This window comes from Tamandua tetradactyla, chromosome 5, assembly GCF_023851605.1.
Source record: "Tamandua tetradactyla isolate mTamTet1 chromosome 5, mTamTet1.pri, whole genome shotgun sequence".
Taxonomy (NCBI): domain Eukaryota; kingdom Metazoa; phylum Chordata; class Mammalia; order Pilosa; family Myrmecophagidae; genus Tamandua; species Tamandua tetradactyla.
Window position 1 is genome coordinate 178,514,556 of NC_135331.1, and position 24,381 is coordinate 178,538,936.

At 36.6% G+C, this 24,381-nt stretch overlaps 1 protein-coding gene across 1 annotated transcript in view; it reads left to right on the forward strand.

The window, feature by feature from the left end:
• Positions 1 to 24,381, forward strand: part of NUS1 (NUS1 dehydrodolichyl diphosphate synthase subunit) — a 32,957-nt gene that overhangs the window by 4,198 nt on the left and 4,378 nt on the right. The window contains exons 2-4 of the mRNA XM_077162751.1: positions 17,211 to 17,336; positions 18,266 to 18,415; positions 22,712 to 22,811. Of these exons, the coding sequence (XP_077018866.1) occupies positions 17,211 to 17,336; positions 18,266 to 18,415; positions 22,712 to 22,811 (376 nt within the window). The remainder of the gene's footprint in view (positions 1 to 17,210; positions 17,337 to 18,265; positions 18,416 to 22,711; positions 22,812 to 24,381) is intronic.

A 24,381-nucleotide genomic window follows, 5' to 3' on the forward strand; every position in this document is an offset into this window, starting at 1 on the left:
TGCAATCTATCAGCAGGTCTCTTTAGCCTTACTCCTTGAATATATCCCAAAACTGCCACTTGTTTTGGACTCCATTATAGCTACTCTTAGTCATCATAATCTTTCACCTGGATTATTGCAGTAACCTTCCAATTGACCTTTATTTCTGTTCCAGCCCCTGTATAATCCATTCTTTACCCATCAGCACCGTGGTTTTTTTTGACAATATCATTCAAACTCACTAAAATTCTCTGTGGTTTCCCCTCATACTTGGGATGCTTTATAAGCCCATTACTGAGACCCACAGGCTCCTTCATATTATGGCTTCTGTCTAGATCTATGCTTTCATATAATGCCTTTTTTCCACTTATTTTTTATGTTCACCAGTTATACTGGCATTTTTGTTTTCCTAGAATATGGTGAGAAACCTAAATATTTAGTGAATATGTGGTAGAATGATCCCTAGTAATAGTAATGATCTCAGGTAACGAAATATTGATTTTTCTTAATACATATTTTTTAAATTAGAGAAATTGTGGGCTTACAGAAAAATCATGCAGAAAATACAGAGTTCTCATGTATTTTCTGTGCTGGTTTGAATCTATTATGTACCCCAGGAAAGCTATGTTTTAGTCTTGATCCAGTCTTATGAGGGCAGCCACTTTTTTTAATCCTGATTCAATATTGTAAGGCAGGAACTTTTGATTAGGTTATCTCCATGGAGATGTGGCAGGCCTAGTTGTGGGTGTGACCTTTTGATTAGATGGAGATGTGATTCCACCACCCATTCCAAGTGGGTCTTGGTTTGTTTACTAGAGTCATTTGAGAGGAAACATTTTGGAGAGAGCTCAGAGTAGAGCTGATGCAGATGCCTGGAGAACAGTTGCTTCATAGCTGACAGATGTTCAGAGATGCTTGAAGTGCCAACAGAGAAAGCAGATGCCTAGACATGGGCAGAACCCAGCAGACACCACCATGACCCTTTGCATGAGACTCTAAGCAAGCCAGACCCCCGAGTTGTGTTCCAGAGGAGCTAAGTGGAGGCCCACAAATGCTTAGAGAGGAAATGAAAGGAAACAGACTTAAAGCAACAGAGCCCAGGAGCAAGGGACTGGCAGATGCCAGCCATATGCCTTCCCAGATGACAGAGGTGTTCCGGATGGCATTAGCCTTTCTTGAGTGAAGGTAAACTCTTTTTGGTGCCTTAATTTGGACATTTTCTGACCTTAGAAGTGTAAACCTGTAGTAAATTCCCTTCATAAAAGCTGTTCCATTTCTGGTATGTTGCATTCCGGCAGCTTAACGAACTCATGCACTTGCCTTATTATTAACACCATATTAGTGTTACAATGGATGAAAAAAATATGCTATTAACTATAGTCTATGGTTTACATTAAGGTTCGCTATTTATGTTTTACAGTCCATGTTTTGTTTTTAATTTTTACTCTGGTGGTGTGGTATATACATACCATAAAATTTCCCGTTTTAACCTTCTTTAAAAATATAATTCAGTGATGTTAGTTACTTTCACAATGTTGTGTTATCATCACTACCATCCATTACCAAAACTTTGCCATCTTCCCAACTAGAAATTCTGTAGGAATTAAGCATCAACTCATCATTCCTTACCCCCACCCCATCCTCTGGTAACCTATATTCTAGTTTCTGATGCTGTGAATTTGCTTAATCTAATTATTTTGTATCATGGAGATCATAAAATATATTCCTTTTGTGTCTGACTTATTTCATTCAACATGATATCTTCAAGGTTCATCATCTATATTGTTGCATTTATCAGAACTTCATTCCTTTTTATGGCTTAATAATAATCCATTGTTTGTATATACCACATTTTGTCTATTTATTTGTTTTGTTTGATAAATCTGTCAGAATGCATTTTACCAGAAATAGAGCAGCTTTTAAAAGGGAATTTATTAAATTGCAAGATTATAGTTCTAAGCTCATAGCAATGTCCAAACTATGGCATCCAGGAAGAGATACCTTGACTCAAGGAAGGCCAGTGATGTTCCAGATTTCTCTGTCACCTGAGAAGGCATATGGTGACGTCTGCTAGCTTTTTTTCCCAGCTTCTCCTTTCAAACAGTTCCCGCAGGAGTGTTTTCCTTCTGTATCTCCAAACATTTCTCTCTATGTAGGCTATGAAGCTTTTTCCAAAATGTTTCCTTCTTAAAGGACTCCAGTAAACTTTTTCCAAAATGTTTCCCTCTTAAAGGACCCCTTTAAAGGTGGGGTCCTTTAAGAGATTTCAAGGTCAGAAACATCTCCATGGAAACCACCTAATCAAAGGTCCCACTTAATCGATTGGATGGGTCACATCTTCATAGAAGCAACTTAATAAAAAAGATCCCACCCAATAATATTGAGTCAAGATTAAAGAACGTGGCTTTTCTAGAATACACAACAGTTTCAGATTGGCACATTCCACCTTATGGGCCCCAAAATGACATGTTCTTTTCATATGCAAAATACATTCATTCCATTACAGTATCACAAAGCCTTAAACCATTTCAATAACAATACAACTACAATACAAGTCAAAACCAGTAGAAAATCTTGTCAAGAACAGTTATAGGCATGGTCTCTTCTAAGGCAAAAAATTCTACTCTGGCTCTGGACCTCTAAAACTCAGAACCGAAAGGTCTCACCCACAATAGGTCTGTACCCAGAAGAATGGATTAAAAGAACATGAGTATTTCTGGGGCACATAACAGCTCCAGACTACCTCACTCCACCCTCTGGACTCCCAAAAGACATGTTCTTTCAATATGCAAAATACATCCATTCCATCACAATATCACAAAAGCCTTAAATCATTTCAGTTAACAATATTAAGTACACAGTATTCTCAAAATCAGTTACAGATATGGTGTATCCTAACGCAAAATTTTCCTCTGGCTGTGGACCTGTGAGGCTTAGAACAAGTTATCTTCCTCTACTATACAAAGGAGGGACTTCATAGGATAAATGTTCCCATTGCCATAGGGAGAAATTGGAAGGAAAACGGGTCACAGGATCCAAACTGTTTAGAAAACTTGCAGGGCAAACAAACATCATTAGATTTCAAGGTCAGAGAGTCATTTATAGAATGATATTTTATCCTCAGGGTTTGAGAGGACAACAGTTCCACCCTTTCCAAAGTTTTACACAGCAGCCCTGTTTTCTCCGAAGACTGGGTTGAGGGCTCCAACATCTCCAAACATTGGGGAGACCACCATATTCTCTGTTCTACCCTCTTCCAGCATCTGGGTGGCAGCTCTCTGCTAGCTTTGGGACACCAGCTCACCCCTCTCTGAACAGTGGGGTTTTGGTCAGGCTTTTGTCAACCACCAGGTAACATGCTCTGCTCTCTCTGAGGCATGAAGCAGCAACATTCTTCCTGAAAAAATGGGGTGGCAAAGCTCGCTTCAATTCCCCAGGCATCTAAGAGTCCTGGGGTGACAGCAGTCTTCTTGAATAATGGGGAGGAAGACCCACCATCTGCAAACTCTGGGACAAACTTACCCTTTGGATGTGCATAGTTGGGTCTGCTCTCCTCACTTAGGGTTTTTGGCCCCAGACCTCGGCTTCCATGGTTCTGCCTTTGAAGTTGTTTTTCCTTCAGTCTATCCCTTTTAGTCCAGACTGGCAGTGGTTGCATTTATACATAGTCCATATGTAAGTTTTGCTGCACCACACAGGGCTTGCAGCCCATCATACAATAGGACTTTCCACAAACCCTTTCTGAATGACTCCTGCTCCAAGCCTCATTCACACTGATATGGCTGACTGGTTCTACCATGTTTGGTTGAATCCTTAACATGGGGCACTAGCCTCTGTGGTCTCACTTTCTGGAACCCTAAATTTTCCAGACCATCAATTTTTGGTTTCTTTGTACCTAAGAGTTCAGTTCTCAGCCTATTGCTTTCCTCTTGCATTTTACTATAAGCTGCAAGGAGAAGCCAGGCCACACTTTCCGCATTTAATTTAGAATTCTCTTTGGCTAGATATCCAAGCTCATTGCTTTCAAGTTCTCCTTTCCGTCTAACACCAGTACTCAATTTTTTCCAAATTCTCTACCAGTTTAAAACAAGGACTGCCTTCCTTCCGGTTTGCAATAACGCATTCATCATTTCTGCCTCAGACGTTGTCATGGTCAGAGACATGTGTCAATTTGGCCAAGTTGTGGTACCTGTTTATCTGGTTAGGCAAGTGCTGGCCTGTCTGTTGCAATGAGGACGTTTCATAGAATTAGATCATGATCCCATCAACTGCATCCACAGCTGATTCCATTTGTAATCAGCCAAAGGGGAGTGTCTTCTACAATGAGTGATACTTAATCTAATCACGGGAAGCCTTTTAAGGAGGATTCAGAGGAGACAGGTCCCATTCCTGCTTCGGCTAGTGAGCCTCTCCTGTGGAGTTCATCAAGACCCTCCATCTGAGTCCTCAGCTTCACAGCCTGCCCTCGGATTTTGAACTCTGCATTCCCACAGTCACGTGAGACACTTTTATAAATTTTATATTTGTAAGTGTTCCCTGTTGATTCTGTTTCTCTAGAGAACCCTAACTAATACAGGCGTCATCGGAAGTACCTTTGCCATCTATATTTCTACCGAGTTCTTCAAAGCAATCTAGGCCTTTTCTATCAAGCATCTCACAGTTCTTCCAGAATCTTCCCCTTACCCATTTATAAAGCGGTTCCAGCATTTTTTGTATTTGTAAATTGCAGCACCCCACTTCTCTGGTGCTCAAATCTGTTTCTGTTTGTTAAAGGTGCAGAATATTATGTACCTGTGCTAGTTTGAAAGGATTATATGCCCTAGAAAAGCCATGTTTTCATCCTGATGCATCTTGGAGGCAGCCCTTTCTTTTAATCTCCATTTAGTACTGTAGGTTGGAAGCTTGATTAGATTATCTCTAAGGAGACATGACATACCCAATTGTGGATATTAACCTTTGATGGGAGGGAGGTGTAACTCCATCCATTCCAGGTGGGTCTTGATTAGTTTACTGGAATCCTTTAAAAGTGGAAACATTTTGGAGAGAAGCGCAGAGCCCATGCAGCCAGAGATCTTTGGAGATGAAGAAGGAATACACCCCTGGAGGAACGTCATCAGCTGCAAGGCATCCAGAATTCCTGTGTCACATGACAAGTGGGAAGGCACGTGGCCGGCATCTGCTCATCCTTTTTGTCTCTAGCTCTCTCCAAACATCTGTGGGTGGTTTCTTTCTCCCTTCCCCACACTCTATCCCTTACTCTTTGTCTTTGTGTTTCTGCCTTTTATCCTCTCTTAAGAGGCTGCAATAAAGGAATAAGACCCACCTTGAATTGGGTGGTTCACATGTCAGTTGAAACAATCTAACCTAAAGGTCCCACCCGCAATAAGTCAGCACCCACAAAAATGGATTAAAAGAAGCTTGCCATTTCTGGGGTACATAACAGCTCCAAACTACCACAGTGATGTTGAACATCTTTTTTTTTTTTTTTTTAACTTTTATTAATTAAAAAAATTAACAAAACATTTAGAAATCATTCCATTCTACATATATACTCAGTAATTCTTAATATCATCACATAGTTGCATATTCATCATTTCTTAGTACATTTGCATCGATTTAGAAAAAGAAATAAAAAGACAACAGAAAAAGAAATAAAATGATATTAGAGAAAAAAAAACTATACGTACCATACCCTTTACCCCTCGCTTTCATTTACCACTATTTCAAACTGAATTTAACATTTGTTTCCCCTATTATTTATTTTTATTCCATATGTTCTACTCTTCTGTTGATATAGTAGCTAAAAGGAGCATCAGACATAAGGTTTTCACATTCACAGAGTCTCATTGTGAAAGCTATATCATTGTTCAATAATCATCAAGAAACATGGCTACTGGAACACGGCACTACATTTTCAGGCAATTCCCTCCAGCCTCTCCACTACATCTTGAACAGATGTTGAACATCTTTTAATGTGCTTTTTTGCTATTTGTTTATCTTCTTTGCAGAAATGTCTATTCAGGTTTTTTGCCCATTTTTTAAGTGGGTTGTTTTATCTTTTCATTTTTGAGTTTTGGGATTTCTTTATATATTCTGGATGCTAAGCCCTTATTGGATATATGGTTTCCAAATATTTTGTTTCATTCCTTAGGTAGTGTTTGTACTTTTATGGTAAAGACCTTTGATACACAAAAGTTTTTTATTTTGATGAAGTCTCATCTTTTTTTTCTTTTGTTGCTCATGCTTTTGGTAAAAGTCTAAGAAACCATTGTCTGACACAAGGTCCTGAAGATGCTTCCCTGTTTGTTTTTAGGGGTTTTATAGTTTTGGTTCTTATATTTAGGTGTTAGATCTGTTTGAGTTGATTATAAATGATGCTTTTCCCAGCACCATTTATTGAAGAAACTATTCTTTCCCATGGACTGAAGTTTGTACCCTGTCAAAAATCAGTTGGCCAGTGTTCGAACGCTCACCTTCCGTGCAAGTTGCCCAGCTTCAATTCCCAGACCATGCACCCCCCCCCCCCAAAAAAAAATCAGTTGGCAAGTATGCTGGATTGAATCTGTTATTCCCCAGAAAAGCCATGGTTCAATCCTGATTCAGTCTTGTGAAGGCAGCCATTTCTCTTAATCTCAATTCAGTACTGTAGGTTGTACACTTTTGATTAGATTATCTCCATAGTGATGCGGCACACCCGATTGTGGTTGTGACCGTGGTTAGGTAGAGATGTGACTCTCTACCCATTCCAGGTGGGTCTTGATTAGTTTACTTGAATCCTTTAAAAGAGGGAACATTTTGGAGAGAGTTAGAGATGACAGAAGCCTCAGAGCTGACAGAAACTTCACAGCAGAACTGGCACAGATGCAGACATGTGGAGAACAGAGACAGATATTTGGAGATGCTTGGAGCCCAGCAGGCATTGCCATGAGATGTTAAGCAAGCCAGAACCTGGAGAGAGCCAAGGGAAGCCAAGAGATGAAAGCCAGCCCCGAAGAAGCAAAGTGAGGAACCCACAGGAACAGAGGCTGAAAGCAGTGGAGCCCAGGAGCAAGGGACCAGCGCATGCTGGCCACGTGACTACTAGCTGACAGAGGTGTTCCTGACCCAAGGGCTTTCCTTGTGTGAAGGTAGCCTCTTGTTGGCACCTTAATTTGGACACTTTCACTTCCTTAGAACTGTAAACTTGTAACTTACTAAATTCCCCTTTTAAAAAGCTGTTCCAGTTCTGGTATATTGCATTCTGGAAGCTTGAGAGCTCTACACAGCAAGAGATGTGAAGGTTTGTTTCTGAACTTTAGATTTGATTCCATTGGTCTATATGTCTGTTCTTGTACCAGTTCCACATTGTTTGGATTATAGTAGCTTTTGGTAATAAGTTTTAAAATCAGGACTTATGAATCCTCCAGTGTCACTCTTCTTTTTCAAGATAGTTTTGACTATTGAGGGTCTCTTATCCTTCTGTATACATTTGTTGACTGGCTTTATCTTTTCTCAAAGAAGGCTGTTGGAATTTGGGTTGCAAGACATTGAAATGTGTAAATCACTTGTAATTGACATCTGAAGAACATTTAGTTTTCCAGTGCATGAACACAGTGTCCGTCCATTTATTTAGGTCTTCTTTGATTTCTTTTTACAATGTTTGTAATTTACCGCATATAAGTCCTTTACCATAAGTTAATTTTAGTCCTAGATATGTGAATTTTTTAGTTGCTATTAGAAATGGAATTTTAATCTTGATTTCCTCTTCAAATTTTTCATTAATAGTGTGTAGAAACACTGTTGATTTTTAAGTGTTTGATCTTTTCCCTGCCACTTTGCTTAATTTATTTGCTCTAATGGCTTTCTGGTGGATTTTTCTGGGTTTTCTTTATGTAGGATTATGTCATTGATAAATAGTAAGTTTTACTTTTTTTTCTCTCCAATTTGGATGTCTTGTGGTTGTTTTTCTTGTCTAGTCACTTCTGAGTACCCTGGGGTTTAATTTCAATTAGAATTTCCAGTACAGTATTGAGTAAAGAGTGCTGATGGTGGGTGTTCTTCTCTTGTTCTTGGTCACACAGGAAATCTGTCTCTTTCACCATTGAGTACAATGTAGGCTGTGGGTTTTGGAAATATATCCTTTATCATGTTGTTCCTTCTGTTCCTAGTTTTCTAATTGTTTTTATTAAGAAGCGGTGCTGGATTTTGTCAAACACCTTTTCTTTATCAATTGAGATGATCATGTGATTTTTTTTCCTTTATCTTGTTAATGTGGTATATTACATTATTGATTTTCTTAGGTTGAGTTGTCCTTGCCTGCCTGGGATAAGTCCCACTTGATCAAAGACCCATTTTGTATAGTTGATTCTCACCTTTCTTTTTCTATTTTCTATTTCATTTTTCTCTCCTCTAATGTTTCTTATTCCTTCTGTTCACTTTGGGTTTTAGTTATCTTTTCTTTTTCCAGTTCTCTAATTGTGAGGTTAGGTCTCTGATTTGATTTTCTTTTTTTTAATGTAAACATTTAAAGCTATAAATTTCCCTCTCTTTACTACCTTTGCTGTAACCCATTCATTTTGGTATGTTGTGTTTTCATTTTTTCCCTCTCAAGTTATTTCCTGTTTCCCTTTAACCTATTGGTTTATTAAGAGTTTAATTTAAATTAAAATACTGTTTAATTTCCACGTATTTGTGAATTTTCCAACTCTCCTCTATTATTAATTTCTAGCTTCATTCCATTGTGATTAAGGAATATACATTGTATGGTTTCATTATTTTTTAGTTTATTGAGTTTTGTTTTGTGACCTCACATATGGTCTATCCTGGAGAAGGATTCACGTAAAGGAGAAAATAATGTGTATTCCATTACTATTGGGTGTTGGGTGAGCGTTCTATGTATGTTTCTTGGGTTTAGGTGGTTTAGAGTATTTTTCAAGTTTTCTATTTCCTTAATTACCTTCTGACTAGATGTCCTATCCATCATTGAAAGTGGTATATTGAAGTCTACGACTATTAATGTAGAACAGTGTATTTCTCTCTTCAAATCTATCAATTTTTGCTTCGTATATGGAGCTCTGCTGTTAGGTACATATATGTATTTATAGTTGTTATGCTTTCTTGTTGAATGGACCCCTCTATCATTAGTGACCTTTTTTTGTCCTTATAACAGTTTTTTACTTAAACTTTATTTTACCTACTATTAGTACTGCTATCCCAGCTCTCTTTTGGTTATTATTTGCATAGTATCTTTTTGGCCATCCTTTCACTTTCATTTGCTTGTTTCTTTGAATTTAAGGTGAGTCTCTTATATACTGATGTAGTTGGGTCCTGCTTTTAAAAGAATCTGTTATGCCATTCTCTGTTTTCTGACTGGAGACTTTATCACTACCGATAATGCAAGGCCTTATTCTGCTCTTGTGGTCTCTAGTTTTTGTAGGTGTTATACCTTTTTTTGATCCTCGATTTTTACATTATTGCTTATGTTTCTATTTTTTGGTTTTTTTGTATTGTACCAAATTGTGTTCCTTCTCATTTCTTCTTGGATATATTTTTTGTATATTTTCTTTTTTACTATCATGGGGCTTAAGTTAACATCCTAAATCTCAAACATCGCATTTGATTTGATACCGATGCAACTTCCATAACATACACATATTCTAATCTATCCCTCCATTTCCCCTTTTTATTTTACTTATTACACATTACATCTTTATACGTTGTGTACCCCAAACTATAGATTTATCGTTGCATTTGCATTTTATTACCTGTAAGAAGTAAAAAGTAGAGTTACATACTAAAAAATCGAGTACAATAGTACTGGCATTTCTAATTGCTCATATTTACCTTTGTTGGCGGTCTTTATTTTTTGTCACCTCGATCCACTTCTAATATCCTTTACTTTCAGTCTAAAGAACTCTCTTTAGCATTGCTTGCAGGGTCACATCTTGTGGTGAATAATTCCCTCAGCTTTTGTTTGTCTGAGAATGTCTTAATCATTCACATTTCTGAAAGACAGTCACTTCATATATAAGATTCTTGGTTTGCAATTGTTTTCTTTCAACAGTTTAGATGTTTCATCCCACTGCTTTCCTGCCTCCATTGAAATCGGCATTTAATGTTACGAAGATTCCCTTATACAGGGCATGTTGCTTCTCTTGCAGTTTTCAGAACTCTCTCCTTTTCCTTCTCATTTGACAGTTTGATGACTGTGGGTCTGTGTATTGTTTTTCTTTAAGTTTGTCCTGTTTGGGTTTGTTGGACTATTAAAATACGGCTGTTCATTTTGTTGTTGTTGTTATATTTGGGGAGTTTCCTTCATTATTTCTTTGAATATTCTTTCTGCCCTTTTTTCTCTTCTCTTACCGAACTCCCATAATGCATACATTGGTATGCTCCATAGTGTCTCAGAGGGCCCTTAGATTCTGTTCACCTTATTCTTTTTTTCTTCCTGTTCCTCAGTCTGAGTTATTTCAGTTGGCTTGTCTTCACATTCATTGGTTATTCTGCAATTCCAGTATGCTATTGAAACCCTCTAGGGAATTTATCATTTTAGTTACTTTGTTCTTCAGTTCTAGTATTTCTGTTTTGTCCCTTTTTTTTTTTTTGCATGGGCAGGTGCTGGAAATGTTTTGATCCTTTTTAATTTGTATTTTTATTAATATTCTTATTGTTCATTCACTGTTTTCTTGATATCCTTTGATTCTTTCTCTGATTCCCTTATCTGTTTGAGTATTTTGAGAATCCTTGGGGTTTTTTAAGTCTTTGGCCTATATGTCCAAAGTCTGATTTTCTTTGTTGATAATTTCTGGATCTTTATCCTGTTCCTTTGGATAGGCCATCATTTACTGTTACTTTGTTTGTATAGTAAGCATTTGTTGTGTACTGTTGATTTTAATATTCTAAACTGTTAAATTTGTTTTCAGCTAGTGATATGACAGAGATTTCCTTGATTGTCAGAAGCTAACGAAAACAAGCAACACCTTTCACATTCTTTGCAAATTGGCTCTGCTTTGCCCTTTGCTCTCCTTTGGCCTTTAGCCTGCCTACCAGGAAGACCAGTACCAGGCAGAAGGGAAGTCCAGGGTCCTCTCCTGTCTTTTCTGAGCGTGCGTCTTCTCCTGGGCTTGTAGTTGCTTGTGGCCTCCTTAGGAATTCCTCTGTTTTCAGGATCTGTTCCCTGTGAAATAGAATTTATCCACCTCCAGGTTGCTCTGTTTTATGTTTTAAGCACATAATCCTTTGCCCAGGCCACTTCCACTTAGTTGTTTCTTACACTGCTTTCCCTGTCTGTAAGCTGCTTCTGTCTACAGGGCAAGTTCTGTGTGGGCAAGCCAGGGATGAATTTCCTGGTTCAGTCTTCACTGCCACCAGACAGATTGGCAGAGGCGTACAAGTACCCCAGTATATACGTAAGGGTTACTCTGCTCCGTCTGGAACAGGGCCACGGACTCACAGTGAAGTGCAGGCTGGGCTCACACTGCATTGGGCAGGGATGAGTGAGGGGCCAGCAAGGGTGTCCGGAAGCTTCTCTTACTGTTTTTAAAGCTGCATTGTCTTGATTCAGCCCTAGCCCAGTTACTGCAACCCTTCAACTGTTTTCAGAGTTTTGAGGAAGATGGTTCAGCCAGTGTCTACCCTTTATTCAAAGATTGTGAGGGGGAACAGCACCCTAGAGTGTCTTATGCTGCCATCTGGATTGGCTGGACTATTGACTTTTATATTTTGAAAAACTGAACAAAATCAACAAAGGCCTTTCTGTTAAATAATGCAGTTGATAAAATAATTGTAAGGATAGGACTAAGGAAAGATGCATGTTGTGTTATACAAGTGGAAAAAGTAAGTTGCAAAATTGCATAATCACATATACATAATCACATAATCACAAAGAGTACATAAGCATTGGATAAAGACTAAGAAATATTAAAAAGTAGAAATAGTTCTGTCATGATGGTAAGGTTAGGGGATATTCCCTTACTGCCTGAACTTTGAAAACCTTATATATGGTTTTTAGTATTAGAATTTAAAATAGATGTTTCTTAGTTTGTAATATAAAAAGTCTATACTACGGTGCACGGGTGGTTCAGTGGTAGAATACTTGCCTTTTACACGGGAGACCCGGGTTCGATTCCCAGATTATGCATCCCCCCTTCCAAAAAAAAAAGTAGCCTTTATGAGGCCCAGCTTTCCTAGAATAGTTTCATTCTTTCATGAAAATTGTTTTCTTTTTCTTGGGAAATGACTTCTATATCTTTTCTGTATATAGTTACATATAGTTTACATATGGGAAATTGAGACTAATGAGTTGAACGGTAAATAAATAAAATACAATGTAAAAATTTTTAAATCATTATTGCAAAAACATTTTTTAGATTTCCAAGTCGTTCTTAAAGAATTCTAATACTTCTATTAGTCCTCCACAACCTTCTTTTTACAAATTTTTTTAAAAAGCCCTAGTCCTAATTTTAAAAAAAATAAGATTTCATTTCAAAAGATACTACTCATTCATAAAAACAGTAGCATTATTTATTTGATAGCATTTAACAGTTTAAACTTTTTTTGCAGGGGGTGGTGAATTTCAAATTTAATAGTAGAGTGGGTTTAGCATTGGTCGTTTGTCAGATTTACAAATAGTTACTGAACTGAATAATTAGAAGTCTAAGGACAATTTCTTTACCTTTCTGAGTCTATTTCATCATCTAAAAGGATGGAATGAAATAATTCTTACAGCTCAATACCATATAATTCTTTAAGATTCATATTTTTTTCAAAAATATTTTGGTGTTTGCAAATGTTTTCCCCTTATAAAATCAGTTATTTATGAATGATTTTACATAAAAAAGATGTAAAATATTCTTTTTATGTAAAATAATTTGTGTGATTGTTTCATCCCCTCATTTTGGCTTTAGTTTAGATTCCATGAAGGCAAGTAGGATGAATTATGACATGAGAAAAAGAATTTCCACATATACTATGATATTACTAAAGGATTTGCCTTTCTTAGTCAAAGCTGCCCTTATATCTTGTTGCATTTTTGTGGATCATGTGAAGTGTTTGTGTGTTCGTGTATGTATGTGTGTGTAGATCCTGAAGAAAACTGTAAGCTTTCATTTAGTCATAACCATTGCTAATGGTTATTTATTTCATTTACCCATAAGCAGTGATTTTGGGTAAATGAAAGCAATACCATACATTATAATCAGATTTCTGGATGAAGTTTAAGTTATGAGGTATCAGGCATCATCTTCATCTTGCTCATAATCTGGTTTATCTATTGCACTTAACACTTTTCAGAAACTATACTTTCTGTTTCATCTCTTCATCCAAATCGGTCAAGACAGAGATTCTGTTTAAAATTACTTTATGGAAGTTTTCCTTATAAAAGATGCTTTCTTTGTACCTTTGTGTAATTTCTTCCTTTTATCAGAATTTTTCCCTATATGCAGTAAGTAAATGTTTACTTTTATTATAAGAAGTTCCTGGAAACTTAAAAAAATCCATTCAGTGACATGTTCCTTTTTATTTTGTTGTTGTTAGGTGACACTTTGTGAGCTGGTAATTCAGTTTATTAAATTACCAGTTGAACTCTTGCTGTGTGGAATAAGAGATGTGTAAGACTCAAGTTCACAAGTAAGACTGCAAGTTCAATAGGGATAGAACTAAGTATAACAAAAAGCAGAATATTAGCTTATTAAGGGTTTTCAACAAAGTGGGTGTAGGTGGAGGAGGTGGTTCAGAGGAGCAAAGGACCTCATCTTCCTGGAGGACTGGCCTCATGAGGGTAAGTGATTTTTGAGCTAGGCCTTGAGGGATTGGAATATTTTTACAGGTGTAGGAGGTAGGGTAGAGATGTTCTGAGTGGGGACAGTAATAAGACAAAAAATGGAGGTTGGAGAGTCAGTGCATGTGTTTCTGGGGAAACATCAGGCAATTTTAATTTGTTGGGAATAAAGCACTATAGAGAAATTAAAGGATTCATTCATTTCATAAAAGTAAATTATTTACATCCTCCAAGCATGGAAGGCATAGGCTGGAATCTTAATGCTAGGCTGAGCAGTTCATTCTTAATACACTAGGCATTTGGGAGTTATTGGAGATAGTAAAGTTGGAACATTCTAGGATAAAAGATATACCTGAGGGTGATCAGTTTGGTAGTCAAGTGGTGTTGATGCTTATTAGAAGGGGGAAGAAGACCCATTAGAATATGGCTGTAATGTTATAGGGAAGAGGATATGGCTTGAAACAGAGTTGGAATGATGGACAGAAGGAACATGGATGAAGAAATTACAGCTATTGAAGAGCATTTGCAGTTAAACCATGGGCCCTTGAGCCACTTCCTCATGTAACTTACCTGGGCCTTCAGGATCTGCTTGACCTCTGTTTCTTAAATACCATTTCCATTTTATGATGGAGTACTGCTCTGCATGCCCAATTTTATGGCTTGTAGTGGGTCAGACAACACCCAGCTCACGATAGGCAAGCTGTGTTAGTCAGGGTTCTCTAGAGACGCAGAACCAATGGAAGATATCTGTAGATCTGAGATTTATAAAGGTGTCTCAAGCAACTGTTGTGATAGAAGGGTCCAAAATCCATATTACAGACTGTGAAGCTGGCAACTCCAGTGAAGGGTCAGCAATAACTCCACAGGAGAGGCTCACTGGCTGAAGAAGCAGCAAAAAAAAGTCAAAGCTTTTAAGTAATTGGATTATCTCATGGGGGTCACGCCGTGGTTGATCTCAGATGGAATCAGCCACAGATGGAATCAGCTGGCTGATAATTTAATACATCAGCCTTCTGGTTTTGCCACCAGCCATGAAATATCCTTGTAGCAATGGTCAGGCCAGTGCTTGCTTGCCCAGACAACTGGGTATAATCACTTGGCCAAGTTGACACAGGAATCTAACCGTCACATTGTCATACATGTAAATTTTATTATTGACTTTGGGATAATGTTTATATCCTACATATCTGTATTCCTGTAGCCCCTATCTCTGTGTCTGTTCTTACAGTAGCTGTTATCATAATGATGTGTTGTTTGCTCCTTGGGATAAAAATATCAGCAGTCTTGGGTAATTCAGATAGAGTCTTAGAAGAACAAAGGTTATCCTGATTTCTTGAACATTTTGTAGGGTTTGAAAAAAATGTGGATTGATAAAAGTATAATGCAATTTAGATGTAAACTAATGAAAAGCCATTATTAAATTTAGATAAACAGTGTCTTTGAAGTCACCGTTTCAGTTTCTGAAACTTATTTGGAGTTGGTTAAATGCGTTTTTGATTGCCTTTCATGTACCTCCTTGGTGTGTTAAGATTAAGTGCTATTTGAGTAGTTACATCTAGAATTCTTCCTCAGGAATGATGTTGATCACCTTCCTTTAGAGTTTTGCTAGTATTTGATTGGTAATATACATTTTGTTTAATCTTGCTCTGGTTATGGGTATTACAAAATGTTCTTAAATGTTCAAGTATAGAGTCTCCTGCTTTTGGACTTTCATAAGCAGCTGCATCTTTAGCCCTCCACTTTTCTCCATATACTCTTTTATGCTTTGGAGAGCTCATCTTTTCTTTGTGCAGTTCTGTCTTTAAGGAGGATGCCTCCCAAATGTGTTTCTACATCTCCTTCCCTACCCTGTGCTCTTCTTTCAGTAGGCGTTTATTTGTTGTGTATCGGCTCTGTGCCAAATACTAGGCTAGGCCCTAGTGAGTGAAAGAAACAGATCTAAGATCACTACCACCTGGTGCTTATCCTTCCATCTCATGTCTCTTAATTGCTGTGGCAATACCCCCCACCTAAATATTCTGTCACCAGATGTCTAAAACTGAACTTCTCTTTTCCTCCAAACCAGTTATCTTTGTAAAATTTCCCCGCTTTTTTTTTATTTGTTACCATTTTTGTTACCTAAGATTAAAGCCATGGAGGTTCTCTGCTGTGACATCTCTTAAGTCAAGTACCATATTCTCTCCCTTCTTCCTTTGTAGTGAATCCTTCTTTTCCGCTGCTCATCACATATGTGTGAACTACTGAGCTCACTGAGTCTGCTGATGGGCCTTCTCTATACTGTTGCCAGGTTAATTTTTCTAAATATACTTATTTCCATGCTAATCAGAAATCATTGATTACCCATTCAGTTGGCAAAATGAAGTACAATTCAGTACACACTGATCTCATTCCTTCACCTCAAATCTTTTGCACCAGCAGCATTTGTCTATCTTATGAGCATTCCAAACTCTATGCTTTTTCTGAAGTGTCTTCCCCATCGAAATATTCCCTCCATTTTTTGCCTTTCAACTGACCTCATTTTACTTTGTCTCTTGCTTTCTGAGTTCAGCTCAGCTCAAGTCTTGCAGAGAGGACTACTTTTACCTTTGAATTGCTGTTGCATCTGTGGCATGAACATTCATTTGTATACAGCATATTCTGTACTGGGTTTTATATATGTTTACTATGTCCTCTCTCCCAGTAAATCTGAACTACTCTGAAGTCAGGCCTGACTCAGAAGAGTAGCTCAAGTTCAGACATGTGGCCACTAGAAAGCTGTCTCTTTGAAAATAGCCAAAAATCTGCTGCTTCTTTTAGAGTAATATTTTAATTTTGTGTTAATTATATGTTACGTATTAGCTTCATCTTTCTTAATGATATGACAAAGTTTTAACTTTTCTGTATGTAGTTGGAAGATCAAAAGTTTTATGCCATTTTATTTCTATGCTTTATTTAAATTTACTAAATGTTGATCTTGTTGCTTTGCTCTATTTTCTTTTTCCATAATTCATAGTAGTTTCTCTTAAGATTAAAAAAGTTATTCAAATTGAGTTAAAAGTATTTAAAAGTTTTAATCCAATAATAAATCTGCAGAGAAATCAGGAAAATCTGGACCTTAGACTAGACCATGACTGTAATTTATAAATTTTTGTACAATTCACTTAAGGACGTGGTATCTTATATTCTAAATCTGTGAATAAGGTTTCAACTACATGATCTCTTAAATTCTTGTCTAGGCTTAGATTTCTATCATATTCACATTGCCACTAAGTAGATACCTTATAAATTTTTTACTTTAGTCTAAAGCCAAACTCTTGTATTAACAAAGTTTGTTGTCATTTTTTCCTTTGAGATTCTACCTTAGGGTTAATCATTCCTGCTTCATTTAGAATTTGTTCAGTTCTGAACCTAGTGTTATTTTCATAACAAGCATACATTAATTATTGAAGAGGATAAATGAACCTAGTTATGATTGTTCCTTTTTTATCTTTTTAAGGTATTTTCAAAAGAAATAATTCCCGATTGATGGATGAAATTTTAAAACAACAACAGGAACTTCTGGGCTTAGATTGTTCCAAATATTCATCAGACTTTGCAAATAGTAATGACAAAGATGATCAAGGTAACCATGAGTGTAAAATTGAATGCACAAAATTTGTAACATGCAGATGTATTTTACAGTTCAAGATATAGTCATTCATTCATTTTGTTGTGTTAGCCTTTATTATTACAATCTTCAATCATCAGATTTATTAGATTTTTCCCTCATGATCTTGTTAAAGGATAATTTTCAGAAAAATATATATAATCATGACTCTCATACAGATGTGGAAAAAAAAACCCTGTTAAAGATTTGATTTAATTCAGAAATAACCATGAATCAGGCTGATTTTATCACCAGTTCAAAAGAATGGAACATTTACAGATCAGGAATATTGAAATGAATATGTAAATAATGGCAAGACTGGGTTTCTTCTCCATGGGGTAGGGGGGAAGATAATTGAACATCTTCCTGAGAGGAAATAATTTGCATGTCAATAGACAAGACCTTTGCATTGCTATCAGTTACCTATGATCCGTCAGTTGTAAAACAGCTCCCATAAAATAAAAATTTGATGAGGTGGTGAAAGTGTGCGTCACAGACAGTGCATATTCTTCTATTGAAGTACACATTTTTTTCTCCAAGCTTCTTTTTTCTTCTATCCTGTTTCACCTCTTACTGTACTATGATTATTAATGACATTTAAGACGACTAGAAATTGTTAGCTAGCCTATAATTACAATTCATATTTCTAGAGGATTTATTCACATATGCAAGGTCCATCTGAGCACTTTGAAAAGAAGGCAGCATAAAAATATATACATAAAAATGATTTGTGTATGCATCTTTTTAGGGGAGAATAAGTACATTTTGATATTGAATAGAACAATTTAGATACTTGTTTACTTATTTACCTTTAATTTGGTCTGAATTTAATGTTTCTTAAAAACTGATTTTGAAATGTCTGGAAAAGGGTGTTTTTAAAAAATCTTGTTTGCTTTTTCTTCTAGTTTTAAATTGCCAATCCTCAGTGGTGGTGCTGTCCCCAGAAGATGGAAAAGCAGATATTGTGAGAGCTGCGCAGGAGTTTTGCCAGTTAGTAGCCCAGCAGCAAAAGAAATCCACAGATTTGGATGTAGATATGTTAAACAGTTTACTTAGTAAGTCATATATGTATATTTATTCTGTTCTGTCATTGCTTAACTGTATTCTTGTTGAATGAGTGGGTATAAAGTAGACCATTGTGGGAGCACTCTGGTCAGAGGTTACTGGAATGTTGATGGTTTTCCTGGACCCTGTGTGGGTCCAATCAGAGAGTAATTTAAGAAGTTGTGCTAAAGTTGGCACGAGGCCCAAGCATGGCCCTCCAGATAGCCCGTAGAGAAGTGCTAAAGTGTTGAGCCAGGCTTTGTCTTTAGGGCTTGGTTGTTGGACCCATGATAAATGAAAATATACACAGTCCTTAAATTAATTGCCCCCAAAGTTTCTTTGTGACTGTAAACAGTTGCTGCCCCACATTTAACCCCATGTAGTCACAGATCTGCTTTCTGAGCATACTTTTTGCCTTTTTTACAAATCTTACATAAATGGATTCGTATAATATATAGCCTTTTGTGGTTTGCATCTTTTACTTAATATGTTTGAGATACAGCCATATTGTTGCATGTATTAGTAGTTCATTCTTTTTTACTGATGAGTAGCATTCTACTGTATGGATATACTATATTTTGTTTGTTCATTCACCAATTGGTGTACGTTTGGATTATTTCTAGTTTTGGATAATGCCACTATGACCATTCACATACAAGCCTTCATTGTGTGAATGTATATTTTCCCTTCTTTTGATTAGATATCTAATAGAGCAATTGTTATGTTATATGGTGGGTGAATAAGACATTCACCCACCATATAACATAACATATAACAAAACATATATAACATATAACAAAACTTTTAAAAATGTTTTCTGAAGTAGCTGTATCGTTTTACATGCCCACCAGTAAAAATGTATGAGGGTTCCAGTTTTCCACATCCTTGACACTTGGTATTGTCCAGTTTTTATAAATTTTAACTATTCTAAAGGATGTGTAACTATAGCTCATTTTGGTTATTTCGTTTTTTTTGTTTTGTTTTGTTTTGTTTTTGCATGGGCTGTCACCAGGAATCGAACCTGGGTCTCTGGCATGGCAGGCAAGAATTCTGCCACTGAGCCACAGTTGCATCACCCTATCTCATTTTGGTTTTAATTCACATTTTTCAAGTGACTAACAATAGTGAATGATTTTTCAGTGTTGATTTTCATCTGTATCTTTGGGTGAAGTGCCTGTTCAAATATTTTGCCTGTTTTTAATGGGTTGTTTGGATTATTATATTTTAAAAGAATTTTTTATATATTCTGGATGTAGGTCCTTTATGCCTTGCATATACTTTGGCCTGTTTGTGGCTTACCATTTCATGTTTAATTTCTTTGAAATCCAGTTCATCAGTTATTTTATGCATTATGCATCTGCTGACATATCTAAGAAATATTTGCCTAACCCAAAGTTACAATGTTTCTCCACTTTATTTTCTTCTGGAAGTTTTATAGTTTTAGCTGTTACATTTAGGTCTATAATTCAGTTTAACTTAATTTTTGTGAATGAGGTAAAGAATACCAGTTTGTTCCACCATGATTTGTTGAAAAGACTATCTTTTCCATCTAGAATTCCTTGACTCCTTTGTTGAAAGGACCATAAAATGTGTGAATTTATTTCTGGGATCTCTGTTCTATTTCATTGACCTGTCTATCCTTATGCCACATTGTCTTATTATTGTAGCCTTATAGTAAGTTTTGAAATTAGGCTGTATAAGCCCTTCCACACTTAGTTTATTTTTCAGAGTTGTTTCGGTTATTGTTGTTTGCATTTTCATATAAATTTTAGAATCAGCTTGTCAGTTTCTAAAAACTGAGCTGGTGTTTTGGTAGGATTGTGTTGAATCTCTAATCAGATTGGGGAGAATTGCCATTATAACAATATAGAGTCTTCCAATTCATGAACATCTCCATTTACTAGATTCTTAATTTTTCTCTCAACAGTATTTTGTAATTTCAGGGTAAGGCTTTTATTTCTTTTGTTAAATTTATTCATATGTTTTTTATTCTTTTTGATGCTATTGTTTATAGGATTGTTTATTTTATTTTCAGATTTTGCTTCTAATGTATAGAAATACAATTTTATAAAATATGGATTTATATCCTGTGATGTTGCTAAAATTCACTTAATAGTTAAAGTGGTTCTTTTGTAGATTCTTAATATTTTCTATATATAAGATCATATTGTCTGTAAATAAGGATAATTGCTGCTGTCTCTGCTCAGCTTATTTTTTGAATTTTAAATTTTATTCTGGCTTCCTGTGTCTGCATAGTGTAGTGGTCAGTCAGTGATTTGCACAGAGATTATGCTGAAACATCTCAAGTTTGTAAGGCTTCCAAGATCTCTGTGTGGCATTGGAGAGTACATTCAATGTTGTCACCAGTGCTCAAGTCTCCTTGACTTTTATTTTTCACTAGACTTTCTTGCTACCTCATCTCCCACTCTTCTTCCCACCTTCTATGTGTTTCGGTTCCAAGACATATGTATGGAGAGCTGATATTTGACCTGTCTGTGGTTTACCATTTCATGTTTAATTTCTATGAAATCCAGTTCAACAGTTATTTTATGCATTATGCATCTGCTGACATTATCTAAGAAATATTTGCCTAACCCAAAGTTATTTCCAGGGTCTCCCTGTTAAATTTCCAGCCATAGTACTGCTTGCTACTGGGGCTACACCCTCAGGCTAGCAAAGCTGTGGGTTTTCCCCATTTGTTCCCTGTCAAATTTACCACTTTTAGGTGGCAAAACCATGGATTTCCACCATTCCCCCTCCAATCACTGGTTTCAAATTGAATCATATCTTTTGGCAGCAAGCAGCAAAGCTGCAGGTTTTTGCAGTCAGCCCTGTGGGGATAAAACTATAGTTCTCTCTGATTGATTGCAGGTTGAAAAATGGGCTTTGGGAGTAGCCCCAGGCAAAAAGTTATATATTCTTGTTGTTCATATTTGACGTTCTAGCATTTTGTTTTGTTTTAAGAATGATTGTCTACTTGGAAATTTATAGGTTTTTTGTATATATGTTATTGTTCACAAAAAAAAAAGTCAATTGTGATGATAAAAAAGTATTTAAGCCTGTTAGCCTCCTATATTCTGGAGCAGCTAGAAGGAAAAATATGAGAGGATTGTATGGTAGCCCATGACAAACTCTGGGATCTATCCTGTAACCAGTTTTTGAAGAGTGCCTTGAAAACTGTTGCTTTTTTATTTCTTTGCTTTGTATATATGTTATACTATGCAATAAAACAAATTTTGAAAAAAGAATGATTGTCTGCCTTTGATCATATTTTTGTTTTTGTTTTTAATGCCTTCTTCCTGCCACTATAGCTGGAAATCCATTCTTGTCTTTTTTTTTTTTTTTACTAAGGAGAATTGCTTTTTAGTTGGCAGAAGAATGCGTGCTTCTCTACTAGCCCATTCACTCTACAACACGGACTTTTAGAGGGACTTTATTATGGAAATAACGCTTTAATATTTTTGCTGCATGAGCCTGTTTAATCTGTCTCCTTCTTTGACAAATGAAGAAACTGAGCCCTGGAAATGTTGTATAATAAGCAAGTTAATGGCAGAGCGAAAATTATCAGAAACTGTTGAAACTTGGTTCTCTTGGATTAAAGCATCTTTTCTGTTATGCCAGGGGCTTTTCAAACTTTATTTTTAGACAATTGAGGCATCCCCATTCCTTTATTTTTCAAACCAGCTCTCACATGGAACCTAGTTTGTAAAACAGATTTTTTAAAAAAAGGCCATGTCCTCGTGGAGGCAACTGTACTATCTCCTTTGCCCCAGGCTCTGGGGAACACTGAAGACATCTGTACTGCATAGCCTGGAGTTGTACATTTTTAGCTATAAAATGAAGGGCATGGTGGGGGGAAGGAGAATAGATACTTTCTGAATTCCTTTTAATCTCAGAAATTATTTGGTTCTGTGGCCAGATAAGCCCTTGTGCTCTTAAAGCAGTTCCTTAAAATGCCAAAAGAACACTTAATCTGAGTCTTGAAACATAGTTGGTGTTTTTTAGTGTATGTAGGGTTTAATGTAGGAGTTGCATTACCTATTCTTAGCAGATCGTCCAGTTAAATGATTATTTTTTCCAGTTAAATGGACTTTGAGAAAACTTCCCCATCTGGAATTAGCATAAATGTTAAAGTATATGTTGGGACATGAGTGGGGCATGAAAACATAAATAAAGCTTCTGAAGAGAATAGATGTTCAAACCATAAGAAGCCAGTTTGATTAATAGATTTTGCTCTTGGTATGTTTATTAGTCTAGATTAAGTAAGCAATTCATCTTAAGTTCATATGTATTTCTTTATTTCCAAGGTTCACATGGTCTCCCTGATCCTGATTTAGTATTGAAGTTTGGTCCTGTGGACAGCACATTAGGCTTTCTTCCCTGGCAAATCAGATTGACAGAGATTGTGTAAGTAATAAAAGGGGACTGACTGACTTGGGTTTGATTTAGCAAGTGCTTTTTTTTTTTTTAACATGGGCAGTCACCAGGAATCAAGCCCTGGTCTCCGGCATGGCAGGCGAGAACTCTGCCTGCTGAGCCACCGTGGCCTGCCCTAGCAAGTACTTCTTGAGCACAGGAAAGTGCTCAAGAAGTGGTGGAAAATCCCAAAGAATTATAATACAAGAATCTATCCCGCAGGTATTTTTTAGTGTTAGTGCTGAAATAAACATATGTAGATACAAGAGAATATATGATTGTGCACTTGTCAGGAAAGTTCAGGAGTGAGAGATAACTCTGTGGGCTAGAGTTGTTGATTCTAAAGAGAAGTTGTGACTTGATCTAGGGTTCGTAAAATGGGTCGAATTTGTGTAATCAGAGAAAAGGGAGCAAGTTTAGGAGAGGAGCAGAGGGAAAAAGAAAAGTTAGAGGGGTTGAGGCAATGGGTGAACATGGCTTATTGGTTGATTGATTGATTGATTGATTGATTGAACATGGCAGTTTTAAGTAATGGTAAGAGAACTGACACTACCAAAGAGGGGAGTACTGGGTAGTAGTATGAGGAGTGATCAAATAGTTTGGAAGGCTTTGAGTGCCAGTATAGGAATATACACGTGTTTGACCAGGCAGTAGGAAATTATCAGGCTTACAGATAATGTGGGAGTGATGATTGTGGAAGATTTGTTTAGAAGTTGTTTACTTGGTGGATCGGATTTGGGAAAGGATGAGATTAAAAAGACAAATGAAGATGCCATAGCTGTAGTTTAGGGGAGAAGTGATAAGGAATACAGGGATGAAAATGAAACTGATTATTTAGAACAGGGTTTACAAGTTTTTTCTGTAAAGGACCAGATAGCAAATATTTTAAGCTTGTAGGCCATACGGTCTTGGACCCTAAAGCCTACTCCTTTCTGTTGCAAATACTCAACTCTGCTAGTGTAGCTAAACAGCCATAGACAGTATGTAATAAATGGGTGGTATGACTATTCAGATAGAATTTTATTTACAAAAACAGGTGTAGAGACTAATGGGCTATATTTACTGAGTCTTAATTTAGAACAAAGGAGAAACTTAATAGTTTTCAAATATGTTTAAATTCTGAGTCTTATAAGGAAAATACTATAAATTTTATCTGCCATCACAATTATTTACCAAGTTTAATAGCATGCCTAGCACTTTGTTAACTGCAGTAGAAGTTAGGAAAGAGATGAAATGACTCCTAAGGTTTTTAAGCCTACGTGACTGGGAGCCTTTATTTTTAGGATAAGATGTTGAATTCAAGGAAAGGATGACTTTGAAGCTATATAGGCTTTTAAGGCAAAAGATTTATATGATCTGAAGAGAAACCAGAGTATCTAGGTAGACTTTTTAGATGGAAATATTCACTAGGGTAGATGAATTTTCAGAATTGGTACTTGCATGAGAAGTCAAGGCTCAAGATGTACATTTGGAAATGTCCAGTACCCAGGAGGTAGTTGAATCTATGCAAATAGAGGACATCTCCAAAGTATACAGAGTTGAACACAGCTCTGAGGGGTCC